Below are 25,796 nucleotides of genomic sequence, written 5' to 3'. Positions count from 1 at the left end.
GAGATCTGCGAGTCACTGGAATGAGTAAGAAGGATGAAGGCGCCTATGTGCAAGCAATCTCCTGAATTTAGGAGACCATCACAGCAGAGCCTGTGCCACAATACTTTGATGATAACAAAATGTTGACACTACAGTCGGACAACTCAGTAAAGGACTTAGAGCAATTATCTTGAAAGAGAGACAGCTGATAGCACACAAAAACAGAGCTCTGACTGATGCAGTGACATGCCATGTGCATATTGAGAAGGATTCCATGCTGTGATCTTTGGTCTGAACAAGCTTCAGCAAGCACATACAGGAGAACCATCTATATACACACTGATCACATGCCACCGAGGTAATTACTCCAGAGAAAACCAAAGAGGATGCAAAGGATCCTCATTAGAATGCAGGAACCAAAGGAGTAAGTCATAATATTGCAACAGAGGTGTCAAACAAGAGTTAGAGATAAAATGAAAATAAAGCCCATATCCAATCAAAACAGATACAGCAGATGGCAGTGGTGATTTGCAACACAGCATACGTAGGATCACTTGTCACCATGGAGTTTCACAACAGAAGAATAACAGAACCAATACCACCAGAGAGACTTGCTTGACAAAAATAAATGCATGATACCTGAAGATACGCCACTGACCCTGATGAATGAGAACACGACATCATGATATCAGGCCCAGGGAGAACAACCAGGTAGGATCAAATCTGGAAGGAGAGTCCATTGACCTACAGAACTGTGCAAAAGTCTTTGACGCATTTTTATTCATTATATCATATATGTATGTATATACACACACACACACACATACATATATATATATAGATAGGGTGCCTAAGACTTTTGCACAGTACTGTAGTAATTTTATGTATTGCACTGTACTACTGCTGCAAAAAAAACCAAATTTCATGACCTGTTTGAGAGATGATAAACCTAATTCTGATATGGGTCTCTATTGTGGATTGAGCATGGGAAGGGGGCAGGGAGAGGGGATTCATGGTTGGAAAAAGGGAGAGAGGGCAGGATGTGGGAAGCACTGAAGAGATATTCTGTAATGATCACTAAAGCAGTTGTTTGGAATCAAATGACCATGCCTGGTGCCTCAGGGCTGGGTGTGTCTGCACCCATAACAAGCTATGCCCCCGCACTCCTACTCTGCCACCTGTCCCACGCCCTTCCCATGGGGCTCCACCCTTGCCATCCTTTGCCCCCACCAGATTTACAAACTTGCTTATTGGCAAATACAGTGCAGTGCAAAAGTCTTAGGCAACCCTGCTATATATATGTGCCCAAAACTTTTGCATGGTATTGTGTCAGGAAGACTTAATATCAGAGTAAAGTATGCCAAAGTTGAAAGGTTATATGGATGCTTGTACTTTGTTATTTCATTGTTTAAGGCAGGATTTTGAGTCTATACTCAAAAGATTGTTGCATTGACCTGCAGATCCCTATGAAAGGAACAGGCTTGAAACAATTTGCGTGTGTGGCAGTAGGCACACAATGGAGAAATATGGTTTCTCTCTTTGTGAGATTTTTGTTTAATAAGACTCTTTACTTAATTTGAATCACCAACTATTGCCCAGTATCTGAAAGAGATATTGACATATTGGCTTCACTGACCTTCTGCAATGGTATAATGAAGTTCAGGGATCACATCTCATCCTTTCAAGGAGATGAGATGATATTGTTCATCTTTGGAACTCTTTTTTGGTAGAAGCAGAGTCTTTGGATATCTTTAGGACCCGGTTATATGTCTGCAGATGCTGGAAATCCAAAGCTACAAACACAAAATGCTGGAGAAACTCAGCAGGTCAGGAAGCATCTATGGAAGTGAATAACAGTCAACGTTTCAGACCGAGACCCTTCTTCAGGACTGGAAAGGAAGGGGCAGGTGCCAGAATAAAGAGGTGGGGGAGGAGAAGGGATATATGTATTCTTGATAAGCAATGAAATGAAAGGTTACTAGGGGGATCAATGGAAACATGAAATTGAAGAGTTCCAATCAGATAAGGCAAGATCGAATACCAGTGTGGACGCAAGGGGCAGTGTACTCATTCATGAGTTCATAATTGTATTTAAGTGTAATGATAAAAATCACTCCTCACTCAACACTGAGCTGAAGAATTTCAGATCCTAACCAATGCTCCCTTGGTTTCAGACCACAACTTTATATAAACCTCTATATCACAAACTTGTTCATATGAGAGGTTTGCAGTCTGAAGCATTTATTTCTCTCTTCCCAGAATTGCCTGACATGCTGAGTGTTTACACCTTTTATCGTTTATTATTTTGAATTTACAGCTTACACAATATTTTCCTTTCTATGTATGTACAAAGTATGTGGATAGATTTGGCATGCACTTACCTTCTTGTGATAAAACACAAATCATCTCTTAACCTTCTCTATTCAAAGGGGAAAGAATTCCAGTTTCTTCTGTCATTTCATGTTATGTGAAGTGCTTCATCCCTGGTGCCATACTTGGAAATGTTTTTTATTGTTGCAGTAATAGTACATTTTGAAGTGTTATCAGTATTAAATTAACACACTCTAAAGAGGGGAAAGCAATGACTTCTCTTGCAAGTTGTTGCAGTCGTTGTCATTTTGCAGATCTCCCAGACATGAAATCTTCACTCCACATGTTTTACTCACAATGTGCCCGTCATCATTGGAAGCCTTTCAAGTAGTTTGTCAATTGTAACAGAAACATAAAGACCACAAAATCCCAGAGATTAATCCCAGTTTGTGCTGGATTAGCTAAACTAAGCCTGGTAGTGGACATGATTCCAAGTAGTGAAAAATATGTGTCTTTGGCATCAATTTTATTCCCATCACCCCTCCTCTCTTGTTCCCCATAATGCCAAATTACTGCAGCTGGTCCCATTATCCCTCAGCAAATGGAAGAGGTGGAAGGAAATCTGAGGATTCTTACTTACATTCTTTATCCTATGCCTATTTCTTTACAATGTACTTAGAATTTGCTTTAAGACACATGTGGTTGAATAACTTGCACAACATTGTTCATATTTGATGTTGGACTATTCAGCAAGATGTCAAAGACTGATTTTGCCTTTCCAGTTATTTGATACCAACAGCTGAGGAGAAAAGAGGGAGAAAATTGGTGCCAAAAGATGTAAAACTTCCAGTTGGTGGTTGTAGCTTGAAGGTGACATTTTTAACAAGTCTGCAGATTGAGCATTCATATGGTGCTCTGTTTCTGTTCTGCAGTGTTGCTCAAAGTGGGGTTGTAAAAACACAGGATATAATGGTGGCAGGACATGAAGATAGGCATATTAATAGGAATATATTATTGTCCATGATATCATACAAAGATAACTCAGCATTTCTGCAATACACATTTCATTGTTGTGCTTGGGAAATGTTGAGGCTTACCTTTATAAAACCATAGACTCACAGAACACAAAAAGTTAATCCCTTTGTCCTTATGAGGAGTCTTGGCCCAAAGCATTGACTATTTATTCCCCTCCATAGACGCTACCTGACTTGCTGAGTTCCTCCATCACCCTTTATGTCTGGGTTTTTCAGGTATTTCAAATTCTTCTTGTCACCTCTCCTCTAGCTATGCCTTTTTATTCACTAATCTTTACCATCCTCTTTCATACAGCCCAAAATGTTACTTATGACACACAAACAATGCACTTTCACCCTATAATGGATCTCCTTTTTGTTGTCTCCATCATTCACAATTTTGTTTCTAACTTCTTATTCACTAATTCACTAGAGTGGTTGTGGACGGGTCATATTCTGCATGGAGATCGATGACCAGTGATGTGCCTCAGGGATCTGTTCTGGGACCCCTTCTCTTCGTGATTTTTATAAATGACCTGGATGAGTAAGTGGAAGAATGAGTTAGTAAATTTGCTGATGACATAAAGGTTGGGGGTGTTGTGGATATTGTGGAAGGCTGTCAGAGGTTACAGTGGGATATCGATAGGATGTAAAACTGGTCTGAGAAGTGGCAGATAGGGTTCAACCCAGATAAGTGTGATGTGATTCATTTTGGTAGGTCAACTATGGTGGTAGAATATAGTATTAATGGTAAGACTCTTGGCAGTGTGGAGGATTAGAGGGATCTTTGGGTCTGAGTCCATAGGACGCTCAAAGCAGCTGCGCAGGTTGAGTCTGTGATTAAGAAGGCATATGGTGCATTGGCCTTCATCAACCGTAGGATTGAGTTTAAGAGCCGAGAGGTAATGTTACAGCTATATAGGACCCTGGTCAGGCCCCACTTGGAGTACTGTGCCCAGTTTTGGTTACCTCACTACAGGAAGGATATGGAAACTATAGAAAGGGTGCAGAGGAGATTTACAAGGATGATGCCTGGATTGGGGAACATGCCTTATTAGAATAGATTGAGTGAACTTGGCCTTAACTCCTTGGAGCAGCGGAAGATGAGAGGTGACCTGATAGAGATGTATAAGATGATGAGAGGCATTGATTGTGTAGATAGTCAGAGGCTTTTTCCCAGGTGAACACAGAATGGTGCAAAAAGCAAAAAAAAACAAGTCATCCAGTGAGCAGCAGTTTTGTGGGTGAAAACACTTTGTTAATGTGAGAGGTGAGAGGAGAACGGCCAGGCTGACAGGTAGGTAACAGTAACTCAAATAACTACCATTACGAAGTGGTGAGCAGAAGAGCATCTCTGAATAAACAACATGTCAAATCTTGAAGTGGATGATCTACGGCAGCAGAAGATCACACTGGGTTCCTCTCCTGCACCTAATAAAATGGCCACTGAGTGTACTTCTAGTACCCAGCATCATATCAGGTGATGTATTCCAAATGTTTATGTCATTGACAGAAAAGGTTTTCTATCTGTCATTTCTGATACTTCTACTAATCATCCTAAATCTGCTCCCATAGGAAATAGTTTCATTTTGTTTACTCTATTCAATCCTATGACAATTTGAAACACCCTGATCAAATTACTTTAAGCTTGTTCAGTTCTGATTTCTTGATTATCAAAAGAAACTCATACCCATCCTGCCATCTTCATTGATCATCAGCTCAGCACATAAAAGTAGAGCTATCTACTCCATCTAGTGGGGAAACTCAGCAGTGTCCCAGTTACATTTGTTGCTATTATTTGTTATTTTAACTTACAAGTAAAAATTAATATTAATAACTTCTATAGAATATATGGTTCCTTAAGGTTGTTATAGCTGGGGGTGGTGGTGGGGACAAGTTCCCACTACCTATTAAATGCTCCCAATTGTGTGCACCTTAAATAGCCTCTGACAACCAAGTCCAGCTCCTGGCCTTACGTGTGACTTAGCTACTAAGCCCGGCGGAACCCTTTCTATTGACAGAAGGGGCAAAGGAGGGTACTGGCACCTTAAAGCCAATCACTTTGGGCAGATGGGGCTCATCTTGGAGGAGGAAAACTGATCTCAAACTCCACTGCCTTGATGCTATACCCAATCACGGGGAGGGCTTTAGTAGTAAACCCCGAAGGAAAAGTCCAGAGCTGGAGTCCTACATTGAGTTCAATGTTGACAGGCAACTCTGCGATGCTGCTGGTACCAAACTGTATCGGTCTCTGCTGTTCCTTTGGGTTCATCAGATGCGTGGAGAGGGGGAGCTTGCTGATGGGCAACAGCTTGCTCTCCATATCATACTGCCCAAGCTTGTGATTCTAGACAGCTAGGACGCAATATCCATAGTCAACTCTGACCAAGGTAGGCCTCAGACATAGATAACACATAGCACTTCTGACTGTACTGTAAAATTGTTTTAAGTTCTTCAGTCATCTAACTGTACAAATATAAAATCTAACAAAACAATGATCCTCCAGACCACAGAGCACCCACAAAACAGAGATAGCACAAAACACAATATTACCAGAAATAATAAAATATCATTCAAAATGCATGTAGTGCACAGCGCAGATAAACAGTAAGCAGTAAGTAGCTTGCTGTCCCAGTGATGAGACCTTGGTGGTGGCAGGGTATTCATTAGTCTCACAGCCTGAGGGAAGAAGCTGTTGCCCAGTCTGGTAGTCTTAGTCCTGATGCTCCAGTACCTCCTTCTTGATGATAGTAGGTCAAAGAGATTACAGGATAGGTCGTAGGGATCCTCAACAATGTTTCGGGCCTCTCATTGACAATGATTCTGGTAAATGTCACAAATGGGGGAAGGGAGACACCACTGACTATCTTGACAGATTTTACTATCTTCTGTAGGGTCTTTTGGTCAGAAGCCTGGCAGCTTCCGTACTGCACAAGTATCATCTTTGGCTGTGTGGAAGCACTTTTGACTCTGAATCAAATTGCGATGATTGAAGACCCATTCCAGAGACTTGAGCTTATGATCTGGACTGTTACTTCAACGCTGTGCTGATCATTCCGTCTGCTATGAAACTTGAGACCTCACCTCTGACAGACATGAGGTATCCCGACATGTCATCCCGAGTACGTATTCAAGCTTGTAATTCTGACACACAACTAAGCAAACCAGCAGCTCCAGGGCTTGCATTATCCACAAGCTCAGTGTGACCTCAGCAGTCACCTATTAAAAGCAGATGGAAAATTAGCATTATAGGCTGTTGATCAATGAGTAATTGCATTATAGTCTCATCTGGTGTTGCCTTAAAGGAACTCAACTTGATCTTAATATTAGAATATTTCACTGAGAATTACATGGTCCTGTTAAAACAATGTATCGTGCAACCTACCAGTTGCAATAACAATGTACAATGTATCGTGCAACCTATCAGGGGCAATAACAATGTAGATCCATTAGTCTGATCAAAAAAAGCGAATAGTTGCAATAAAAGATAGTGGGTACAGATGTGCTCATAATCATTGTCCAAACCATTTTGACTTGAAATCAGTTTTGAACTCAGATTTAATTTAATTTAGTTGATCTCAGGCAGGCTGCTGTTCAAGGATTTACACTTATTCTCTGAGGGACACAAATCAAGGTTTTGTAGTCCTACTGGACTGTGTATATTTGCAAACATCAAAACTACATATTTAGTGATAGCCTCTTACCGGCGCCAAGCTGATTTGGAGAGGTCGAGAACAGTTTCTTCGGCAGCAAAATCTTGGCCCAAAGCAAATCGCTGGGCGGCACATTCTAGAGCCCAAGTGGTTTGCCACGGCGGAGCCTGGGTCCTAATGCAATGTACAATCCACAGTTCAGACAATTTAAACACCGGCCGGATAGCCTGGGGGTTCCTCTTTTCACGACGCTATGGCTGTGAGACTGCCCCTGGCTGCTGTGCTTTGTGCCTGCGAACTTTGCAGCGATTTGCCCCACCAATATGATGAACTGAATACTGAGGCTTTGGGCCTACTCCAAGCCACTCTGGGGATTTGGATCTCAGGACTCAATTTGGTTCAGAACTCTTTTGTTGCTCTCTTCTGTTGTTTACATGATTTGTGTTTTTTTTCTCTTTCTCTGTGCACATTGACGGTTGCTCTTTTTTTTAATTGGGTTCTTTGGGGTTTCTTGCCTTGAGGCTGCCTGTAAGCAAACAAACCTCAAGGTTGTGTAATTTATATGTTCTTTGATAATAAATCTACTTTGAATCTTTGAGTTGAATATCCTGGTGATGTTCACAGAGGACAACCAATGTGCATGGAGCAGCACCCTAGCCTGAGTCAGCACCTTCAAGAGAGGAGGATATAATTCCCTCTTATGCAATAGCTAAACATGTACCAATATTGTAATCTTAGTACAATGAGAACAGAGAACAGAATAAGGTTTCTCCTGCATATATTATAGCAACAATAAAATATGTAGCATAAATATGTAACACTTACTTATCCTTTTCAATCACCAGTCATGTGAAACACTCCTACATATTCAAGTTGGAAGTGAACTGTTTCATTCTGCAGATTCCAAAGGGATTTGGGTTCCAACTGCTGTATGTGTTAGACAAGGGCAGATTCTCAAACACTGGCAGCTCTGTAATTCCCCCTGGGAAAATTCAGGAGGGAATCTAAGAACTTGGGAAATAATTTCTGTGGGAACTACCCACCTGAGGAAGCCTAGAACAACACATTCTCTTGTAGTCTCTAATTTAACACATTTATTTAGTAAACCTGCTGTTAGTGGGGATGTTCTTTAGCTCTCTGCACGTTTTCTACAAAACCTAGACATCCTGTCATGCTCGGTTTTTCAACACTTTCAGTGCAGCACATCTCTTTTCCCCCAGGGATTCACTTGGCGCTTAGTTTAAGGAGCAAATTTTCTCTTTAACATGTGCTTATCAATAGGATGTGAACAAACGATTCTTTCATTCCTGGCTGCTGGTGATATTACACACAAAATGCTGGAAGATTTCAGCTGGGCAGGCAGCATCTTTTCAAGGAAATGGAACAACCATGTGCCCAACCTGCTGAGTTCCTCCAGCCTTTTAGGTGTGTTGCTCAAGATTTGCAGCATCTGCAGAAACTCTTGTGACCCAGTGGCATCAAGCTCTTTTTGGTCACCACAGCTATTATATTGGAAATAATTTTGCCCCCTTCCCTTAGAGTGCAATGATGTGATGGTCAACTACATCCACAACAACCTGATGACAGATTTAAAAAGAGTTTTTAAGAGAATTTTGTTTATGTACATGAATGGGGGGGCTATGGAGAGGTATAGTCTAGGTGTGGGTCAATTTAACTAGGCAAAACAACAGTTCAGCACAAACTAGATGGGCCGAAGAACCTGTTTCTGTCCTGTAGTGCTCTATGACTCTAAGGAGTCTGACACCATTCATTGGGCAACCTCATCACCAGTGGACACATTTTGAAATAATGTAGGCAAACCTGGCATGCTATTCACAAGGTCCAACAGAGAGCCCTGAAATGGGTAATTAGCTTTGGTAAACATGACAAACAGAAACAAAAAAACTTGCATTTATGTAGTACCTGTAGTGAAAGATCCCAAGTTTATTTGCAGCATTGTTATCATGCAATATTTAACACCAAGGAATTTGGGGAGCCAGTAGCACAGTGATTAAGGGTTTGGCAATAGAACATTGATTTAAAGGGGTATTTAAAGAAGAAAAGTAAAAGAGGAGGGGAAAGCTCCACCTTATGGACTAAGCAGCAGAAATATAGGTCAAGGGAAGGGGGCAAAATGATTTACTAATGCTGAGGCCAATAGGAGGAATGTAAGCTTAAGTCTGGTCTTATGATAATTCCCTTTCTTGCAGGAATTACCTGCATTCTTTCATGTACAAGATGGGGCCTTGGTTTGTTCATTCTGAACAGTTTGATGCCATGTCTCCTTGCACAAGCCCAGACTAATTTTCTTTGAATCCTTAACAATGATACAAAGTGGTGCTTATTCTAGCTTCAGAAACACTGTGATAAGTGGGAGAAGCAGAGTCGGATATATAAATATGAATACAATATTACAGGAACTGCAGTGAAGACCTAAATGATCCTGCTGATCATGGTTCCAAGATGTCTTTATCCATTTCTGGTCATTATCTTGTATGTTTGACATACTGGTAAAACACCTACTTCTGTAGGGGTTCAATTCCCTTTAAAGGATATGAGCCTATGATGTTAGCTGCCAAAGCACCAAGGGAGAGCTGACAGTCACCAGTGTACCTTATTGGCAAGATGTAAAATTTGATTAATTCCGATATATATTGAGGATATCAAATTTAGATAGATGTCCAATGATATCAAATGAAGAAGAGCAGGTCTATTAAAATATACTCAGTGGCCATTTTATAAAGTGGCCACTGAGTGTACATTCATGGTCTTCTACTGTTGTGGTCAACTTTAATGTTCAATGTGTTATGTGCTTAAAGATTTCTTCTGTATAGAGCTGCTGTAGTGCATGGTTATTTGTGTTACTGTTGCCATCTTGATGGCTTGAACCAATCTAGCCATTCTCCTCTGACCTCTCCATTAAGAAAGCCACAGAACTCCCATTCACCGGACTTTTTTTGTTTTCCCCAATACTCTGTAAATTCTAGAGACTGTTGTGCATGATAATCCCAAGAGATCAGCAGTTTCTAAGATACTCAAACCACCCTGTCTGGCACCAACAATCATTTTACAGTCAAAGTCACTTGGATCACAATTCTTCCCCAATTCTGATGTTTGGTCTGAACAACTGAACCTCTTGACCATGCCTACATGCTTTTACGCACTGAGTTGCTGCCACATGATTGGCTGATGAGATATTTGTATTAACATACCGGTGTACCTAGTAGAGTGGCCACTGAGTGTATAACCAGGTAAAAATATACCAGATGAAAAGATCTCAGGATAGGTGATCACATAGCTGGACAAAGGGTAGGTTACAACAAGGATCATTAAAGGAGAGTTAAGAGAGGCTTGAATTGGCAGGTGGGGTAGACAGCTAAAGGAAATAAACACTAATTTTTAAAAAACAAAAAAAAATCAGGGAAGTTCAAGAGTTAGAAAATGTTGAATATTCATCTGAAAATTCAACTTGCATTGCTCAACCTTTCAAGATTCAGAAACCCTCTGCCTGTAAGTTATTTGGTGTTGTTTCCTGTAGCCAGCTGATTAAGGCAGGTCAGATCTTGATTAAATGGTTTTGACAGATTCTAAACTTACCAGACCACCTGTGAGAGAAAGGTTAACACTCTGGATACTATTCAAAAGTGAGATTTCCAGTGCAGGGTTTACCAGCCACAATCTTACAGCATAGCTGAAATAACTGTGGAATCACTTCAGATTGGAATAACTATGCAACTGGGCTGATTGCCAAGGAGATGTCAACACAGCAAACTTCTGTTAAGTGTGTAATCGATTTTCAACATACATCAGCAGCAACACATACAAGAATAGAAGCTTTAAGCTACGCAGCAATATAAAAGTTAATTTATTTGAAAAAAAATCTGTTTTACATCTACGGCAAAAATGCATTGTGAAGTGGAACTAAGCCACAGAGATCAGCAAGGCTCCAGATTGGTTTATGGGTCTGTGCTGTACCTAGTTTCAGTTAGAGTTAGCTGCCAAGTAAGGGAAACATAAAATTTGCCAGCAATTCCGTGCCAGATTACAATCTAGCAACTATCACTGAAAATTGGTGAATGCACAATCAGTTCAGCTTGTCTTCAAATCAGCTTACGGTCCATATTGCCTACATTCATAAAGAATTGGATCTTAAAATTGCTATTGGAGGTCTGTTGACACCAATGAAACCAAACTCAAAAGCAAGTTTATGTTCTGGGAGTGAAAGGAGAATATTATGCAGGGAAATTTTAAAGCGTGACTAATGAGAGAAAGAACAACAATTATCTCAACCTGAAATTAGTTTTCACTGCACCTAGCCACATTATCACCAACATTAGTAAATACATACCCCTTGGAATAAAAAGCAAGAGAGAGAAAAACTACAGATGCAGAAAAAAAAGAGCAGCCACACTTCGATATATCACCAAACACCAGGCTGTGCTCCTTCTCCTGCAGACAAACAGAAGCAGAAACTTGAGGATCCAGTACATAAAGTCATTTTGTACTGAGCTGATGACCTTCTACATGACTGCTTTGAGTTGGTAGACTGGTTCGTGTTCAAAGACTCAGCAGCCAGTCTAGGTGAGTTTGTCTGCACCCATCAGAGGCAAGTGTTTTGAGGACAATCCAGTGTTTCCAAACCAGAAACCATGGAGGTTATACAAAAGTCAAAGGCGATGGTGTTCGAATCAGGTGATCCTGACCTTCACAAGAAGTCAAGATAGATACAGCCTCCATAAAGCTATCAGGAATGCCAAGAGACAATAACAGTCCAAAACAAGAGTCCCAGGCTAACTGCCACTTGTGGCAGGGCTTACATGCTGTAAAAGGCTCCAAAATGAAATCAGGCAGTATCACTGACAACCGCACACTCCTTCCCAACGTGCTAATGCATTCTACGCACTTAGTGAACAGAAGTGGATTGGAATGTAACCACCCACCCCACTAGAACAGCCTCCAGTGCACCTGAGTCACCATTGCAGATGCAAGCTCAGTCTTCCAGAGAGTACGCCCTCAGAAAGCATCTGGCACAGATGGTGTTACTCTGGCCTTGTTCTGAGATCCTGGTGTGGGTGTTGGCAAACATTTTTACCTTCCCCCTGCTTCAGTCTGAGGTTCCCACCTGCTTTAAGAAGACCACTATCCTCTGGGTACCTAAGAAAAACAAGGTAATCTCCCTTAATGACCACAGCCCAGTGTTTCTGATATCTGTCTCATGAAGTGCTTTAAGAGGTTGGTTGTGGCACGCATTAACCTCAGCCTCCCAGTGTTTAGTTACACCAACAGGTTCTCAGATAGGCAGAAAATCACAAATTCTACTTAAAACTATTTTAATCAGGAAAACAGAGCAAGCATTAAAATACTTATACAAGTATGCATTGCCCCTCTCACGGCAGTACACCTCCCACTTGATCCACAGCACTGTCTACGACCAGCCCAAACAAGAACAATCCCCCAAGACCCCTGACCACTCTACTTTTATACCCTTTCCATTCATATGAAATGCTGCAGTAAGTGGACCAATACATAGCACCATCTCAAACTATTAAATCAGAACCAATCACCACTCTTAATGAGTCCCAACCCTGTGTTCAACTACTTTCATGTTCCCATGGTTGTTCCACAGCAGTATTGCATTCCCATGTGCGTATTCCCATAGCAGTAATCAAAATTCCGTTATGCTCAAGGCCACAGTGGTGGTGAGACATCGGACAAGCACAAAGATTAACCCTTTTCAATATACAAAATCAACCTTGGCCCATTACAATTCACTGAGCACCAAAACAGATCCATCACCCTGGTTCTACATTCACCTGCACAGAAAAGACAGCTATGTTAGACTCTGGTTTATTGACTACAACTCTGTCTTCAGTACTATAATTCCAAGCAAACTCATCTCCTTAATCCAAGACCTGGAATTCAAAACCTCCCTTTGCAACTGGATCCTTGACTACCTGACCAACAGACCGTAAAGATGGGCAGTAACACCTCTGTCAGGATCACAAGAAACTGCTGGTGTGCAACTGCTCTGCCATGATCACAAGAAACTGCAGAGTGTTGTAGAAACAGCATAACATATCACAGAAACCAACCTCCACTCCATAGACTTTGTTTACACTTCTTGCAGCTTTAGTAAAGCAGTCAATTTAATCAAATACCCTACACATCCCAAACATTCACTCTACTTCCCTCCACCCCTTCGATTGGACATAAGACACAAAGGCCTGAAAACATACCACCTGGGTTAAGGACAGACAGACAGACATACTTTATTGATCCCGAGGGAAATTGGGTTTCGTTACAGTCACACCAACCAAGAATAGTGTAGAAATATAGCAATATAAAACCATAAATAATTAAATATTAATAATAATAAGTAAATTATTCCAGGTGGAAGTAAGTCCAGGACCAGCCTATTGGCTCAGGATGTCTGACACTCTGAGGGAGGAGTTGTAAAGTTTGATGGCCGCAGGCAGGAATGACTTCCTGTGATGCTCAGTGTTGCATCTCGGTGGAATGAGTCTCTGGCTGAATGTACTCCTGTGCCTAACCAGTACATTATGGAGTGGATGGGAGACATTGTCCAAGATGGCATGCAACTTGGACAGCATCCTCTTTTCAGACACCACCGTCAAGAGAGTCCAGTTCCACCCCCACAACATCACTGGCCTTACAAATGAGTTTGTTGATTCTGTTGGTGTCTGCTACCCTCAGCCTGCTACCCCAGCACACAACAGCAAACATGATAGCACTGGCCACCACAGACTCGTAGAACATCCTCAGCATTGTCTGGCAGATGTTAAATGACCTCAGTCTCCTCAGGAAGTAGAGACGGCTCTGACCCTTCTTGTAGACAGCCTCGGCATTCTTTGACCAGTCCAGTTTATTGTCAATTCATATCCCCTGGTATTTGTAATCCTCCACCATGTCCACACTGACCCCTTCTAACCTCTAGTTATAAACCTATTAAATGGTTCCCTACTAATGTTGTTGCATGAACAAAGTCGCCAGACAGAAGTACTGGTAGATATGAAGCAGCCTCTGTATTTGACAAAATGAGACATAGCAGGCATCAGATGGAGACCCTTTCAGAGGAAAAAGATCTGCCTGACCAACACTGCATGACATTTTACATGCTAAAGATCTAAGGGCAATTCCATACTTACAACGCTTCCTTTGAGCTTCCCTCTTTGCACCCTCTCAACAGATACCTAAATGACACCCAAATAATTAATTTAATCAGCATTGTCTGGTCTTCCAATTAGCTGTGGTTCAATGTCTTCAGAACCCATTGCCCAGAGTTGCATTTTAGATTTAATCCACAATTCAATTTGAATCTGAAGGTTGGTGGTTGAAGTCAGTTGCTGAAGTTATTTGCTATATGTGCTAACCCCCAAAAATGTTTGGACTCTTGACCTCACAATCTATCTCATTACGACCTTGCACCTCATTGTCTACCTGCACTGCCCTTCTAACTGTAATTTTAGGGAGTATTGTGAATATATCAGATATTAATTCAAACAAGAACCAGGCTTCAATTTTTGTTGTAAATGTAAATGAGTTCAGGAAGCTTGCAATTAGCCTTTGGTTTTTTTTTGCAAATTGCAAGCAGTAAATTAAAGTTAAAAGCACAGACTGCTCCATGGACTACGAAATTGCATATGCAAGAGCCAAACATTAAGATAATGGGGTTGTGTTAATTGGCTTGCATCAAGCCAAGCAATGTGGCTAAATTATTTGCACTGTTGTGACTTGAGTGAAAGCTGGCAGACCAGATGGATGTTGTCACTTAGCATATCAAGCATGGTCACAGGTATAGGCAATCAATGGTTTTATGTAATTATCATAGTTTTGTACTCAGAGACAGCCCTGAGAACATTAATTTTGGGTAACGCACACAAAATGCTGGAGTAACTCAGCAGGTCAGACAGCATCTATGGAAATGAATAAACAATCGACTTTTTAGGCCATGACCCTTCTTCAGGACTGGTAAGGAAGGGGAAAAGTGCCAGAATAAAAAGGTGGAGGGAGGGGAAGGAGGCTAGCTAGAAGGAAATAGGTGAGACTAGATGGGTAGGGAAGAGAAAGGGATGGAGAGGAAGGAATTTGATAGGAGAGGAGAGTGAACCATAGGAGAAAGGGAAAAAGGAGGAGACCCAGGGGGAGGTAATAGGCAGGTGAGAAGAGGTAAGAGGCCAGAGTGAGGAACAGAAGAAGAGGGAATTTTTTTAACTGGAAGGAGAAATCAATATTCATGCCACCAGCTTGGAGGCTACCCAGATGGAATATAAGGTGTTGCTCCTCTGCCTGGCTCTCTGTTGTCAAAAGGTTTTACAATACTTATGTTAATTAGTTTCTCCCAAAGGTGTTTTGGATCTTCAGAGCTGTCTTATCAATTAAAAATGTGCTTCCACTATGTATCTCAAAAGAACCATTTGTCAACCCAAAATACTGAAATAACTAATGTCATTATAACTATTGAAATGTTATTGAATCACCTACTATTACTGCTGATTTTATGAGTATGAAAATGTGATGTACCTTAGGGTTTGTAAGCCTCTATCTAGTGTTTCCAGAATGATACCTGCTTGTTGTGCTAAATAAAGAAGTCTTTATCACCAGCTTCCATGTCTCTCCAGTGACTTTGATCAAAATCAGAACAGTGACACTTTATTCTGCACTCTGTTATTGTTTTACTTTGTACTAACTCAAAGTACTGTTGTGATGAACTGATCTGTATAAACAGTGTGCTAGACAAGGTTTTCACTCTACCTTGGTACACATAACAATTATAAACCAATTTACCAATTGACCAGTCTAACAAGTTTTCCTGAAGAAATGTATAAACCCTCTGCTAAATATTTTTTTATGTCTCACCTGTCCTGTATAGTTCTTAGATAGAGCAGTAGAATAGCATTAGACTTTGACCTTTCAATATTGGGATCAGGATTCAAATCCAGATCAAGGGAACACCCATTGGTGAAAGAAACTCTGGTTGAGCAGAATAGCTGAGCAATTTCAGTGAACATGTCCAGAGCACAGAATTGGCCCAAATCACGCTTCAACAAGCAGCATCAAAGTAGATTATCTGGCCCTTCATCACTACTTCTGTTGATATTGCTCCTCCAAACATGCCTACATAATGAGAGAGATTATATTACAGATGTAATTCATTGGCTGTAAGGTCATAGCAACTAGAGATAGTAAAATCAACCGTTATATGCATATTATGAATCATACAGAAGTAAGCATAAAGATCACTTAAATTTAACATTAGTTGTCACTAAAGCAAAAACATGACTCAAGAAAAGGGAACAGAGTAGTAGAATGAGAGAAAAGAGATTGCAGATGCCAGAATCTAGGTAAAAGAACAAACTGGGGGAGGAACTGGGCAGGCTGTGCTGCTATGGGGGTAAGGAGTTGTTGAACCCTTGGATCAGAAATGAAAAGTGTGTTCTTAGAGTTGGGTTGTGGTGCGTTGATGGGTGGAAGTGAGTTATCACTGGGATTTCTTAATTTAAAAACATTATTAATAAAATCTGCAAATGAAGCTAGATCATTGAAGTTCCCAATTTCAATCCAAGCCATATCATTCCATTTATATTACACCAGCATGACAACAATTTATTTTACATATATTCGTCAAGCAGACAGTCCGCAGGATCACAAGCATGCTCCAGCCCGTCAGTAAGCAATGGCTGAGAACTGTGAGTGCCTCACCAGGGAATCGGTGTGGCTGCTAAGTCAGACTTCTATGTGTCCCTCAGATGTAGTTCTAGAGTACAGAGTCTGCTGGTCTGCACGTTCAGTGATGAGCGTCACCTTCTGCTGGAAAGCCAGTGGCCTTTCAACAAGATGCCTTTCACTGAGTTATGGCCTTTTAGTACCAGCTGATACTTGACTCAGTATGTACCTCTGGCTATAGTCTATGATCATAGAGTATTGTAGCACTCTGGGGGGGGGGGGGGGGGGATGGTCAACAGCCTGCCCCAGCATTCCCAGTGGCTAGCGCTATTTACTGTTCTTGTTGTAAAATGCTTTTGTGGGATTATGGTGGGATGTTCAAGTTCATTTATGATTACATTTTAGCTTTGGTTATACATTGTGTATTAGTGTTTGTGGGTCACCCTGACTGTAACCGGGGTGTGTGGTCAACACCTCCCCGATCTGTATGTGACTGAGTGGGTCCTCTCCCTGGGTCTCAGTGCCTGGTCTGTTTTCGTTCTTGCCACAATAAAACCGGCAGTTGAGCTAAACGAGATTCTCTCATCTGTTATCATGGACTGAATGCTCGCCGCAGTATTGTATTATCCAGCTACTGGAGACAAACCCAAGCATACACTGTGCCCCTTTCCAGGGCTTCGAGAGAAAACCACATTCCAGAAATACATGGTTGACAATCTCACCCCGAGCACAGCCAAGTCTCGGGCAGAGCCTGGTGGTAATAACCCTCTGGTCACCTATGACAGGAAGGGTCCTTCTCACCGCCTGCCAAGCCAGGTGCAGTCACTTGTTCAAATGTTCTGTTAGTGAGGCATTGTGCCAAAAGGTCTTGACATCCAGCCAGGGCATATCCAACAACATCCATCTTCCTCTGAAAATCAGATCTATAGATGATGCAATTTAGAAACAGTGCCATGTCATGAGATTGATTTTACAAGGTGGCAGATAATGAAGGCTAGGGCACAATGCTCTAGTCTAAGTCTATGTCTGTTCTTCTCCTGATTTTGCATTGAGGTGCTAAGGCACCAAATGAAAGTGCACCATTCCTAACCACGGGTATCTTTCTGTTACCTTGATGAGTACAATATTCACAAAGTGGAAGAAAGCTAAAAATAATTACTTTTTTTTTCAACAGATCATAGCACTTGTCGTTATTCATTTTATGTGATGGTTTCCTCTCAGAATGCTAAGTTTCTAGGGACACAAGCCAAAGCATTTTTTTTTTTGCAAGTTGTTAGTCTGGGACCTGCTGACGAATGTAATTTATAGAAGAGTGACATGACTTGCATTAATCCAGCCCCACCAACCTCCAGTCAGTCATTAAAAAGTGATGACTTTGTTATAAAAGATCATGAGATTCCAGGGCTGCTGAATGACATTAAACTCCATGTCTCTTCTGAGAGATCATAATACACCATTCTTTTACTGCTTGTCATTTTCCACGTACAACTTTTTATATAACATGATAGTTCAATGCAAGCTCATTTTAAATAACAACATCAGATGATTCCTTTACAAAACCTTAAGCAATGAGAGCTACATATAAGACACCAACGTAAATAAACAACTTGCATTTATGCAGCATCTTCAAAACCATAAAACATTTCAGGGCAATTTAGAGGAGCACTATTGATAAAAAAATATTGAGCCATATCAAATGGTATAAAGACTGGTGGTAAATTGCTTGTTCGAAAAGGTTGTTTTAAGGCGAGTTGAAAAGCAGAGAGAAAGGGGATAAGAGGTTTAAAGAGGGAATCATAAATTTTTGGGAAGATGCAAGAGGCAAGAATTACATGAGAACAAAAATCTTGGTGGATTATTGAAATGTTTGTGAGCGAGAGAAAAACTGTACCTTATCAGAGATTCAGCAACACCCACTCAAATCAATAACACCAGTAATATAACATTCTTGAATATTCAATCATAACCATGAGCTGATTTGAGGTCTAAATTTTCACACCACTTGTGACAACCAGGTTTCACTCCCAGATGAGCTCAATGCTCTCTCTCTCTCTCTCTCTCCCTCCCTCCCTCCCTCCCTCCCCCCTCCCTCTCCCTCTCTCTCGTTCCTTTCAGTCAGTTAGTGGGGTTTGATATGTGTGTCCTGGAGTGGCTGTACAGGCTGATCCTTGACAGGCACTGCTTGCCACATACTTGGCAGGTGAGGTCTGGAGGGGCAACAGGGGCAGAAGCTCTGTTGTGGCGCTTCCTCTGCCTTTCCTCTGTCGCCTCGTTGAGCTTGTTCTCAGCAGCGTCCACACCTTTTCTGATGCTGTCCCTCCACTGTGAGCAATCTTGAGCCAGATCCTCCCATCTTGATGGGGCAATGTCAGCTTTCTTGAGGCTCCTGTGCAGAACATCCTTGCACTGTAGTCACTGGCCTCCTTCTTTTCGGGTACCACTGGACAGTGGCTATACAAGATTACCCTGGGCAGTCTTCCGTCAGGCATTCTGACAACATGTCCTGCCCAGCACAGTTGAGCTGACATCACCAAGGTTGAAACTGATGGCATTCCGGCTCGAGAGAGGACCTTGGGATTGGAGCCAACCAGCTCCTGGCTCAAGCTACGAAGAACCAATTGTCCTCATCGATGACACTCGTCTCAATGCTGTCAACAAATTTTGCTACTTAATAACATCCTCAGTTCGTCTGGATGTAGAGATTGAGTCAAGAACCAGAAGAGCCTGCTTTGCCTTTGGTCAGCTGAAAGATCGAGTTTGGTCACAGAACATCAGGTTGGCCACCAAGTTCAAGGTATACAGGGCCATTGTCAAATCAGTCTTGCTATATGGATGTGAGACGTGGTGCCCATATCAGAGTCATTTACACCAGCTTGACCAACCACAGCAGTGTCACCTACGTTCTCTGATGAAGATCACCTGGCGAGACAAGGTCTCCAATACCAAGGTCCTCTCAATGCCCTTTATCCATGCTTTGACTGACAGAAAATGGAGGCACTTTTACAGGCCCTGAAGGCCCTGTGATTTCAGCCTCTGAGGCTGACGTGAGAGCATCCTTCAGGAGGGTGAACTCACATAAAGCATCCAGCCCAGACAGGGTCCCTGGCCGAGTACTGAAGATCTGAGCTGATCAACTGGCTGGAAGGTTCACTGATATCTTTAACCTCTCACTTCAGCAGTCTGAGGTACCCAACTGCTACAAGGAGGCTTCAATCATATCAGTGCCTTCGAAAAACATGGTAACCTGCCTCAATGACTATCATCCATTGTGATGAAGTGCTTTGGGAGGTTGGTGATGAAGCACATCAACTCCTGCCTGAGGAGCGATTTGGATCCGGTCCACAGCAGATGCCATTTCGTTGCCTCTTCATTCAACTCTGGAACATCTGGACAGTGAACATTTTACATCAGGATGCTGTTCATCGACTATAGCTCGGCAATCAACACTATCATCCCTTCAAAATTAATCAATAACCTACAAAACCTGGGCTTCAAAGTCTCCTTGTGCAACCGGATCCTCGATTTCCTCACTTGCCGAGCCCAGTCAGTTCAGATTGGCAACAAAGTCTTCTCTGCGCGCTCCATCAGCACAAGTACACCATAAAGCTGTGCGCTTTGCTCCCTGCTCTACTTGCTTTACACTTTTGACCGTGATGCTAAGCACTGTCTCCAATGCCATATTTAAGTTTGCTGACAAAGATGGTGATGAATCAGCATGTCAGAGGCAGACTGAAAATCTGGTTGAATGGTGCCACAACAACCTCTCACTCAATGTCAGCAGAACAAAAGAGCTGATTATTGACTACAGTTGGAAGAACCCAGAGGTCCATGAGCCAGTTCTTATCAGGGAATCAGAGGTGGAGATGTTCGGCTTTAAATTCCTCAGCGTTATCACTTCAGAGAATCTGTTGGGTCTAGCATGTAACAAAGAAGGCACGGCAGCACCTTGGCTTTCTTAGACATTTGCACAGATGTGGTACATCATCACAAACTTTGAATAACTTCACTAGGTGCGTGGTGGGGAGAGTACTGACACATTGCATCACGGCCTGGTATGGGAACACCAAGTCCCTTGAACAGAAAATCCTACAACAGGTAACGGGTACGGCCCAGTCCATCACAGGTAAAACGCTCCCCACCTTTTTGAGCATGTCTACAAGGAGCAGTGTTGCAGGAAAGCAGCATTCATCATCAAGGACCACAACCATCCAGGCTATGCTCTCTTCTTGCTGCTGCCATCAGGGAGGAGGCACAAGAGCCTCATGCCCTACATCAGTAGGTTCAGGGACAGTTATTACTCCTCAACCATAAGACTCTTGAACCAGAGGAGATAACTTCACTCGCCCCAACACTGAACTTATTCCACAATCTATGGACTCACTTTTTAAGGTTTCTACAGCTTGTGTTGTGATTTATGTATTTATTTATTTATGTATGTATGTATTTATCTATCTTTTTTTGTACTTGCTCAGTTTGTTATCTTTTGCACATTGGTTGTTTGTCCGTCTTTGTCATTTATTCTATCGTTTTTCCTTGTATTTGCTGTGAATGCCCACAAGAAAATGAATCTCAGGATGGTATATGATGACATTTCTGTACCTTGATAATAAATTTAATTTGGATTCGAAACTTGAACCTTCCCTTGGGGTTTCATTAGACAAGAAGCTGTGATAGATACACTAGTGAAGTTTAAGAGACTACAAGACAGGTATATGGAGGAACTTAAGGTGGGGGGTTATATGGGAGGCAGGTTTTGAGGGTCGGCACAACATTGTGGGCCGAAGGGCCTGTAATATGCTGTACTATTCTATGTTCTATATATTTCATCATTAATATCAGCCTTCACTGAGAGGTGGCTCAGACATGGAAAGTATTGACTTATGGATTTTGATTGTTGGTTGAGAGTTTGGTGTGAGTGGGAAGGGATACAGCAGAGTCAGGTTGGAAAAGAATAGTGGAAAAAAAATCAATGATAGCTTGGAACTCAACCTCTGGCTGTGCACATACTGCAAGACCACTCTAATTTAATGACCAAAGCTGTGGTGATTTTTGGAAGAGAAGTCAACAATTTCCCACTTGTTCTGTAGATTGATTAGACTCCGTTGTGGAGCACATAATCATACGCAAAGGGTGAGTGCAAAGGGAGTTGAAGTCATAACATCACATTGCTTAATGTTCACCTGCACTAGAAATGTATCTGTGGTAAATCCATTGCTGAGTATCACAGCTTCCGTACCATAGTAGTCAAGATAGAGAATGGTAATGAATTTTTGAGAACGGTCTTAAACCTTCTCAGTTGATGGTATCAAAACTTCTTGTAAGGTCATAAAGACAATAATGTCAACATTGATGGTGGACCCTACATTTTTTTTGATTTGGTATGCAGTGGTTATCTATCGAGTGTCTTGACTGACAGATCTGCATTGCAAATTGGGAAGAGCTTTTCACCACACAATAAAAACTGAGAAGTTATGAATTCACAGAAAGATTATATTGGGGATTTTGTGTGCTTCAGGGACCTAGCTGTTTGATGGCCTTTACCGTCTCATGCTGGGGTTGTGGGGGTGGGGGGGGGTGCTGAAAAACTAATGGATGAAAATAGAGTCAAGGGCACGCCGGTCAAAGGCGGGGTCCTGGGTGAGGAGATTTTCAGTGTCTTGTTACCCCACTTGTACTCTCCTGCATTCTTTGTTATGAGTAGGGTGCCCGGTGGTTGGGGACCACTGCTCTAGAGCATTCGGTCAGCATTTGCCAAAAAAATCCACATATATTGTGATGAGTGGCCATTTCCTGATGACCTTGATATCTTTCCTTTCATTGCCTTCTAAATTTTTTTTGTCCTAATTTGTTTCCAATCAAAGAACGCCTTGTATTTACAACTTATTTGCTCAGAATCTCCTGGTTACTCTCACCCAAGCAGACTTCACCCGACCTTTTGATCTCAATTGACTTATTTTTGCCATGACCATTCATTTTCATTTTGCAACATTAACCCATCATCTCTTTTAAACCAGATTTCCACTCTTATCCAATAGCTTAAAACCTCATCCAATGTATAAATATTCCCTGTGGTTTTGTTTGAGTGTTTCTTGATAATACCAATGGGGTGCCATACAGAAAAGGAGGTTAAATTGCATGAAATCGATTACTTTAAAATGTAAACAGATTACATGATTCTCTGAAAATATTACTTAAAATGCACTTAAGAGTATTCAGGGTAATTAGTTCCATCTGGCTGAGTAAGGTCCTTCACTGAACTAAATCTGTGCTTTAACTGGTCACGCCTCTATGATACCAGCCCCGCGTCAACACAGATCTCAGCACTTGCGCGCACGTAGTCCTCCTGCCTTTTCCAGCCAGCAGGCGGCGGCAGGAAGAGAGCAAGGGCGACGGCGACTCTTGGGCTTCTTCGTTGGCTGCGTCGGCCAGCGGGAGGTGTGCCCCGCAGCGGGGTGAAAGGTGACAATGGCGGCGGCCTTGGTGGACGAGGAGATTAACAACGATGACTTCTACGCGCTTTTGAACGTCAGGAGGGAGGTGAGGGGGTTGCTGTGAGCTCGCTGTGGTTACCGTGTAGTCGTTTTAGTCAAGGTCAGGCGAGTCCGAGGTGGAAAGGGAAACGTCTTTATTTGCTGCTACTGGTGACACTATTGACCGCGGCTCAGTCATTGTGCGAGGGGGGCGGGCACTCCACACATACCGTTGGTCAGTTCACGTTATCGTGAAAGCGGATTCTGATTAACTGTCCAAAATCCATTCCGTTCAATCCTATGGATTCCCTCATGGCAGACAGGCAGGATTAAAGTGTTGCAGTTGTCTGGCGGCGAGTGTAGGAAAGTTTATCTGTTCATAATCGTGAACATTGCACACATGTACAACGACACTTGTACAAATGCACATGTACAAAGTCTGCCTAGACTTTGGGAGAGTGAGCTCAACGTTGGAGTGACTTCTTTCCACTATCTGCTGACTCCATCTCTCGTTGCCTACTGAGTTAGAGTGAACTGGACCATTCACGGCTAGGGCATTGTTTTAAATTTGATATAAATTATTGACCAAGTATCTGCAGTATTATTGACCAAGTATCTTATTGACCAATTATTGATCAATTATTGACCAAGTATCTTAACGCAAGAACAACTCCTTTCACCAACCCACTCTGCTGCAAATACCCTGATCAATACCATTGTTATTGGAAAATTAAATTGTTCCAATGTGGCTAGCTATACAATTACCTCTAATTTTGCGCTCTCTCAAACTCTGCTATCTCTACCTTAATTTTCACCAATCCATTCACTCATGCTCTTTCTTCTTGCTGACCCAAAATGTTTTACAATATCTAAATGCCTTGATATTACTATTCTTATGTTTGCATTCAAAATCCTCCATGACCTTGCCCCCTCTGTCTTTAGAGGTTTCTGAAAATCTTTTTTTTTACGTAGATGATTTTAATCCTTTTGTTGTTAAAAGCCATATTTTATGTTGACTATATTCCTCCAATGGTTGGTGTTGACCGTGGATGTTGCATCCTAGCTCTCTATGTATATGTAAGCTAGGGTGGTACGATATGGAAAGCAAGCTGAGGCCCATGCAGCAAGCTCCCCCTCTCCACATAGCTGAAAAATCAAAAGAAATGGCAGAGACCAATACAGTTTGACACCAGCAACGTCACAGGAGTTGCCAGTCAACGTTGAACTCAATGCAGGACTGCTTTAGAAACGCTGGCTCTGGGTTTTTTTCTTGGGGTTTACTCTCAAAGCCTTCCCCACAAGTGGGTATAACTGCAAGGCAGCGAAGGTTAAGATCGTTTATTTCTTTTTCTAAATGAGCTGCCAACCACGGCTGACGAACCCCATCTGCCTGGAAGACCATATCCACAGTTCGGAACGCACCGCCTAAAATATTGTAACATTTAAGTTTCATCTTAAAACTCCTCCTTGACTTGAGTCCATGTCTTGTGGTATTGATAATCTGTGATGTGCATTGGAGCCATTTATCATGTAGGTTATTGCTGAATTTCTAACTTGGATGCATATTTTCAGGGTATTTGTTTTTCTTATAATGATTTGAATAATTAATACTAGGGTCTCTTAGTCACAAACAGTTTAAATTTTTTTTTTGATAAGAGAGTTTGAGTTTAACCAGCCTCCAGGTTGATCCTCTAGTTTTTCTAATCTGTTACAAATGAACCAAGGTTTAAATGTGTGTGAATCCATTGGATCTGGTTGGAGAAAGGGCAGTTCATTGTATCTTATTTCCATGAAATTGACACTTCCATTTTGTTACTGACAATGATAAAAAATGGAATCATTTAAGACTTAAGCTGCTGCCTTGTAGTGGTTTTATTGAACATAAATTATGTGACAGTCTTTAGAACATAGAACAGTACAGCACAGGGACTGGCCCTTTGGCTCACAATGTTGTGCTGAACCAAATAAATTAGTAACCAAATGGCCAAATAAACTAATCGCCTGTGCCTTCACAGTTGCCATATCTTTCCATTTTCTTTACATCCATGTGCTTATCTGAATGTCTCTCAGAAGTCCCTAATGTACCTTCCTCTACCACCACCCCAGATTGCACATTCCAGGCTTCTTCCACTCTCTATTTAAAAAGAAAACTTGTCTTTCACACCTCCTTTGAAATTACTCCCTCTCACCTTAAAAGCATGCCCTCTGCTTTTTCAATATTTCATCCTGGGGGGGGGGGGGAAGAAGGTACTGTCTGTGCACTCTGTCTATGCTTCTCATCATCTTAGAAACCTCTTTTGGATCTCTATTCATCTATGCATCTCTGCCGCTGCAGAGAAAACTGATCAAGTTTGTCCAACCTCTTATTATAGCACATGCCCTCTAATTCAGGCAGCATCCTGGTAAATGTCTTCTGCACCCTTCCTATAATGGGGTGACCAGAACTGTGTGCAGTACTCCAGATGCACCCTAACTAGAGTTTCTATAAAGTTGCAACACAACTTCCTGATTTTTGAACTCAAAGGCTCAACTCATAAAGGCAAGCATGCCATACATATGCCTTCTTAACCACTCTTTCAACTTGTGTAGGCACTTTCAGAGAGCTATGAACTTGGACCCCAAGATCCTTCTGGTCCTCAACACTGAAAAGGGACTTGCTCCTAACAGTGTACTGTTTCTACATTTGT

The 25,796-nt window shown here is 41.8% G+C and overlaps 1 protein-coding gene across 2 annotated transcripts in view; it reads left to right on the top strand.

Moving 5' to 3' along the window:
* The first annotated feature begins 541 nt into the window (after window positions 1–541).
* Window positions 542–25,796, top strand: part of LOC132382186 (dnaJ homolog subfamily C member 11) — a 71,323-nt gene continuing 46,068 nt past the window's right edge. Inside the window, exon 1 of one of the 2 annotated variants that reach the window (XM_059952152.1) lies at window positions 542–690. In XM_059952152.1, coding sequence (XP_059808135.1) covers window positions 646–690 — 45 coding nt within the window. In that variant the 5' untranslated portion in view covers window positions 542–645. Of the gene's footprint in view, window positions 691–23,024; window positions 23,177–25,796 lie in introns of those variants that run through there. The other variant, XM_059952151.1, reaches the window with a different exon arrangement.

The sequence above is a fragment of the Hypanus sabinus genome, chromosome 27, assembly GCF_030144855.1.
Source record: "Hypanus sabinus isolate sHypSab1 chromosome 27, sHypSab1.hap1, whole genome shotgun sequence".
Lineage (NCBI taxonomy): Eukaryota > Metazoa > Chordata > Chondrichthyes > Myliobatiformes > Dasyatidae > Hypanus > Hypanus sabinus.
This window is presented reverse-complemented; position numbering and strand designations above follow the sequence as displayed.